At 43.2% G+C, this 5,906-nt stretch overlaps 1 protein-coding gene across 1 annotated transcript in view; it reads right to left on the minus strand.

The window, feature by feature from the left end:
- The window catches only part of LOC139394648 (ubiquitin-like modifier-activating enzyme 6), a 39,635-nt gene extending 34,186 nt beyond the window's left edge, over positions 1-5,449 (minus strand). Inside the window, exons 1-3 of the mRNA XM_071142751.1 lie at positions 5,383-5,449; positions 2,991-3,065; positions 2,141-2,235 (exon numbers count right to left, since the gene is read on the minus strand). Of these exons, the coding sequence (XP_070998852.1) occupies positions 2,141-2,235; positions 2,991-3,065; positions 5,383-5,405 (193 nt within the window). The 5' untranslated portion in view covers positions 5,406-5,449. The remainder of the gene's footprint in view (positions 1-2,140; positions 2,236-2,990; positions 3,066-5,382) is intronic.
- Between the last annotated feature and the right edge of the window lie 457 nt (positions 5,450-5,906).

Consider the following 5,906-nt stretch of genomic DNA (forward strand, 5'->3'; position numbering starts at 1 on the left):
ACGTCATGTAATGCTATGTAATGTAATGTCACATGATGTAATGCTGTAATGTAATGTCACATGATGCAATGCTGTAATGTAATGTCACATAATGTAATGCTATGTCATGTAATGTCACATGATGTAATGCTATGTCATGTCATGTCACATAATGTAATGCTATGTCATGTAATGCTATGTCATGTAATGCTACGTCATGTAATGCTATGTAATGTAATGTCACATGATGTAATGCTGTAATGTAATGTCACATGATGCAATGCTGTAATGTAATGTCACATAATGTAATGCTATGTCATGTAATGTCACATGATGTAATGCTATGTCATGTAATGTCACATGATGTAATGCTGTAATGTAATGTCACATGATGTAATGCTGTAATGTAATGTCACATGATGTAATGCTGTAATGTAATGTCACATGATGTAATGCTGTAATGTAATGTCACATGATGTAATGCTGTAATGTAATGTCACATGATGTAATGCTGTAATGTAATGTCACATGATGTAATGCTGTAATGTAATGTCACATGATGTAATGCTGTAATGTAATGTCACATGATGTAATGCTGTAATGTAATGTCACATGATGTAATGCTGTAATGTAATGTCACATGATGTAATGCTATGTAATGTAATGTCACATGATGTAATGTAATGTAATGTCACATGATGTAATGCTGTAATGTAATGTCACATGATGTAATGCTGTAATGTAATGTCACATGATGTAATGCTGTAATGTCATGTCACATGATGTAATGCTATGTAATGTAATGTCACATGATGTAATGCTGTAATGTAATGTCACATGATGTAATGCTGTAATGTAATGTCACATGATGTAATGCTGTAATGTAATGTCACATGATGTAATGCTGTAATGTAATGTCACATGATGTAATGCTGTAATGTAATGTCACATGATGTAATGCTGTAATGTAATGTCACATGATGTAATGCTGTAATGTAATGTCACATGATGTAATGCTGTAATGTAATGTCACATGATGTAATGCTGTAATGTAATGTCACATGATGTAATGCTGTAATGTAATGTCACATGATGTAATGCTGTAATGTAATGTCACATGATGTAATGCTGTAATGTAATGTCACATGATGTAATGCTGTAATGTAATGTCACATAATGTAATGCTATGTCATGTAATGTCACATAATGCAATGCTATGTCATGTAATGTCACATAATGTAATGCTATGTCATGTAATGTCACATAATGCAATGCTATGTCATGTAATGTCACATAATGCAATGCTATGTCATGTAATGTCACATAATGTAATGCTATGTCATGTAATGTCACATAATGCAATGCTATGTCATGTAATGTCACATAATGTAATGCTATGTCATGTAATGTCACATGATGTAATGCTATGTCATGTAATGTCACATGATGTAATGCTATGTCATGTAATGTCACATAATGCAATGCTATGTCATGTAATGTCACGTAATGTAATGCTATGTCATGTAATGTCACATAATGTAATGCTATGTCATGTAATGTCACATAATGCAATGCTATGTCATGTAATGTCACATAATGTAATGCTATGTCATGTAATGTCACATAATGTAATGCTATGTCATGTAATGTCACATAATGTAATGCTATGTCATGTAATGTCACATGATGTAATGCTATGTCATGTAATGTCACATAATGTAATGCTATGTCATGTAATGTCACATGATGTAATGCTGTCATGTAATGTCACATGATGTAATGCTATGTCATGTAATGTCACATAATGTAATGCTATGTCATGTAATGTCACATGATGTAATGCTATGTCATGTAATGTCACATAATGTAATGCTATGTCATGTAATGTCACATGATGTAATGCTGTAATGTAATGTCACATAATGTAATGCTATGTCATGTAATGTCACATAATGCAATGCTATGTCATGTAATGTCACATAATGTAATGCTATGTCATGTAATGTCACATAATGTAATGCTATGTCATGTAATGTCACATCATGTAATGCTATGTCATGTAATGTCACATAATGTAATGCTATGTCATGTAATGTCACATAATGCTATGTCATGTAATGTCACGTAATGCTATGTGTTATTTGATGCGTCTGCCACCTACCGATCTCCACTCCCAGTCCTCCCATTCCACTGAGGAAGACAGACGACTGAGCCATCTGCTGCATAGCACTGTCCCCCAGGACATACCTCTGACGACTGGAGGGGGGGGGGAGGAGGGAGGGGGGAGGGAGGGAGGAGGGAAGAGAGAGGGAGGGAGGATGGGGGGTTAGGGAGAGAGAGGGAGGGAGGATGGGGGTTAGGGAGGGAGAGGGGAGAGAGGGAGGGAGGATGGGGGGTTAGGGAGAGAGAGGGAGGGAGGATGGGGGTTAGGGAGGGAGAGGGAGGATGGGGGGTTAGGGAGGGAGGGAGAGGGAGGATGGGGGTTAGGGAGGGAGAGGGGAGAAAGGGAGGGAGGATGGGTGTTAGGGAGGGGGGGTGAGGGAGGATGGGGGTTAGGGAGAAGGGGTGAGGGAGGATGGGGGTTAGGGAGAGGAGAGAGAGGGAGGGAGGATGGAGAGGAGAGAGAGGGAGGCAGGGAGAGGGATTAGGGAGAGAGGGGGAGGGAGGCAGGGAAGAGGGGGAGGCAGGGAGAGGGAGGCAGGGAGAGAGGGGGAGGGAGGCAGGGAAGAGGGGGAGGCAGGGAGAGGGAGGCAGGGAGAGAGGGGGAGGGAGGCAGGGAAGAGGGGGAGGGAGGCAGGGAAGAGGGGAGGCAGGGAAAGGGATTAGGGAGAGAGGGGGAGGGGGCAGGGAAGAGGGGGGGCAGGGAGGCAGGGAAGAGGGGGAGGCAGGGAAGAGGGGGGGGCAGGGAAGATCAGATGATGTTGTTGTGAGTCAGTCAGCACCTAGAACATGTTTTGTTGTAACTATTACTGGCATGTCATTATACTTAAAATAGGTAGTACGGGATTTACCTGTACAGGGAGTCATCAATCTCCATGGAGTCAGCTGACATCTCGGGAGGGGAAAACTCACTGGTCCTAGAAGCACTGGATATTGAGAGAGAGAGAGAGATCATGGAGGAGAGAAGTCCTTCTGATGTCAGGGTTATATGAACTCTGTCCTGGCTCCCGCGGGCCCCCAGCACTACACAACTGATTCAAATAATCAAAGCTTGATGAGGAGTTGGTTATTTAAAATCAGCTGTGTAGTGCTAGGGCAAAAACGTGCAACCAGGGGGGACCCAAGGACCCAGAGTTGGAACCCAGGACCCAGAGTGGGGCCTCAGGACGCAGAGTGGGGCCTCAGGAACCAGAGTGGGGCCTCAGGAACCAGAGTGGACCCCCAGGACCCAGAGTGGAACCCCAGGACCCAGAGTGGAACCCCAGGACCCAGAGTGGACCCAGAGTGGACCCCAGGACCCAGTTTGGGAAACCTTGGTCTACGCCACTGTTCTACACCTTAGTCCTGAGGACACAGGGGGGCCTACGTCCCAATTGTCTCTCCTTCCTCCCAAAATGTGCACTTGTACAATTCCCTTCACTGCTTTGGATATAAACGACAGGAATAAGAGACTCCCTCTCTCCTCTAGAGGTCAACCTCTACTCTCCTCCACCAACCCACTCATTTCAGAGGAGTTTGTGGGACGTAGTGCACACTTTACAAATAAGGACGCATATAATTGGGACGCACCCATAGACTGGATGTGCAGGCTTTCATTCCAACCCAGTACTTAAGAGTCCTGATACAATGGACCAACTTTTTATTCAGCCATCGAGTTGGTTTATCAGGTGTGTTAGTGCTGGGCTGTAAACAGAAGCCTACACACCCTGTGGGTGGGTTTCTGGGGACCAGGATTGTTATCCATCCATTGAGTTGGTTTACCAGGTGTGTTAGTGCTGGGCTGTAAACAGAAGCCTACACACCCTGTGGGTGGGTCTCTGGGGACCAGGATTGTTATCCATCCATTGAGTTGGTTTATCAGGTGTGTGTTAGTGCTGGGCTGTAAACAGAAGCCTACACATCCTGTGGGTGGGTCTCTGGGGACCAGGATTGTTATCCATACATTGAGTTAGTTTATCAGGTGTGTTAGTGCTGGGGGCTGTAAACAGAAGCCTATACACCCTGTGGGTGGGTCTCTGGGGACCAGGATTGTTATCCATCCATTGAGTTGGTTTACCAGGTGTGTTTAGTGCTGGGCTGTAAACAGAAGCCTATACACCCTGTGGGTGGGTCTCTGGGGACCAGGATTGAAAAGGGAAACTGTTCTGTCCTTACAGGTGAGATAAAAGAGGAGGAATACCTGTGTCACGTTATTCTCAAATACATGATTTTCGCTAGCTTTGTCTGTGTAACATCTGATAACACGATGTTGTCACCCCGGGATATCCTGATGTGCAGCAATAGCTACAGAACAATCCACTCACTATATGATGATACTCAGCTGTCCAATGTCAAGGTACAAGGGTTTTTCCGACTTAGCTAGCAACATCAAGCTTTCTGTTTAGTGAGCGAAAAGTTTCTGTCTAGCTACATCACCACCCCAAATGAAGTTGATATCTGAGTAAAGTTAGCTAGCAAAATAAACACTATTGCTAACTAGCTAATGGGCTGGCTAACTAGCTAATGGGCTTGCTAACTAGCTAATGGGCTTGCCAACTTGCTAATGGGCTTGCTAACTAGCTAATGGGCTTGCCAACTTGCTAACTATCTTATGGGCTTGCTAACTAGCTGATGGCCTTGCTAACTAGCTAATGGGATTGCTAACTAGCTGATGGGCTTGCTAACTAGCTAATGGGCTTGCTACCTAACTAATGGGTTCCTAACTAGCTATCTTCCTGGTCCCAAAATCTGCAGTTAGCTACTAGTAGCTAGCTACAATAACGTGAGGACGTTATAAGAGTAGCAGTAACACTAGTAGTAGTACCATATTACATATTTTGAGGTTGACAACTTCTCAAAGCCTTGTCAATAGCTAACTTATGTGTTTATCTTGCTAGGAACGACGGCTAACCTAACTTAGCATTGACTGCTTACTCAGAAGGGCGTTAGCTAGCACTAGCTAGATTTCTACATCTGCATTGCTTGCTGTTTTGGGGGGGTTTTCGGCTGGGTTTCTGTACAAAACACTTTGTGTACATCGGCTGATGTAAAAAAAAAAAACTGAAGGCTTTATAAATACATTTTATTGATTGATTGATACTGCCCGATGCCGGGTCAGTGCAAAAAACCCTCCATAGACTTGAAAAGTCATGACTTATCAAGCACAAATCTCCCTATGGTTGCAGATACGGGTCCATAATGGTATTTGTGAATGTTGCGAAAAATGCGCTTTAAAAATCGTCATTCAGAGACGAAATATCTTACCTGTCGGTGTACGATAGGTTCATTGAGTTGTTGTTACGAATGAAGGGTTGTGTTCAGCTAAAAAAAATAACACATCAAACTGTTCCGGGTTACCCAGATCACATGACAAGGTTCACGTTTAAATTATATTTATTTGATAGATTATTAAAGAAATAATAAGATACAAAAAAACAACTGAAAAAAAAAATGTTTTGGGATATCCAGACAAGTGATTTGTTCTTTCTCTCGGGAGTATTTGGCATTGCGGCCATTTTTATTTTACCAGATTCCATATTAAGTGTAGGCATCATAGTGCATAGTATCATGGGTCCTATTGAAAACCTGCAAGACACCATTTTACATTTTGAAAGAAAACAGAGACACTGTTCAAACAGCCAAAGTTCATCTGCCCAGTGAAACATTTACAACTCAGACTCTCTAACTAATACGGGTGAGGGAGGAGAGGGGGTGAAGGGAGGAGAGGGGGTGAAGGGGTGAGGGGGTGAAGGGGTGAGGGAGGAGAGGGGTAGAAGAGGTGGGGGGTG

The sequence above is a fragment of the Oncorhynchus clarkii genome, unplaced genomic scaffold, assembly GCF_045791955.1.
Source record: "Oncorhynchus clarkii lewisi isolate Uvic-CL-2024 unplaced genomic scaffold, UVic_Ocla_1.0 unplaced_contig_13804_pilon_pilon, whole genome shotgun sequence".
Lineage (NCBI taxonomy): Eukaryota > Metazoa > Chordata > Actinopteri > Salmoniformes > Salmonidae > Oncorhynchus > Oncorhynchus clarkii.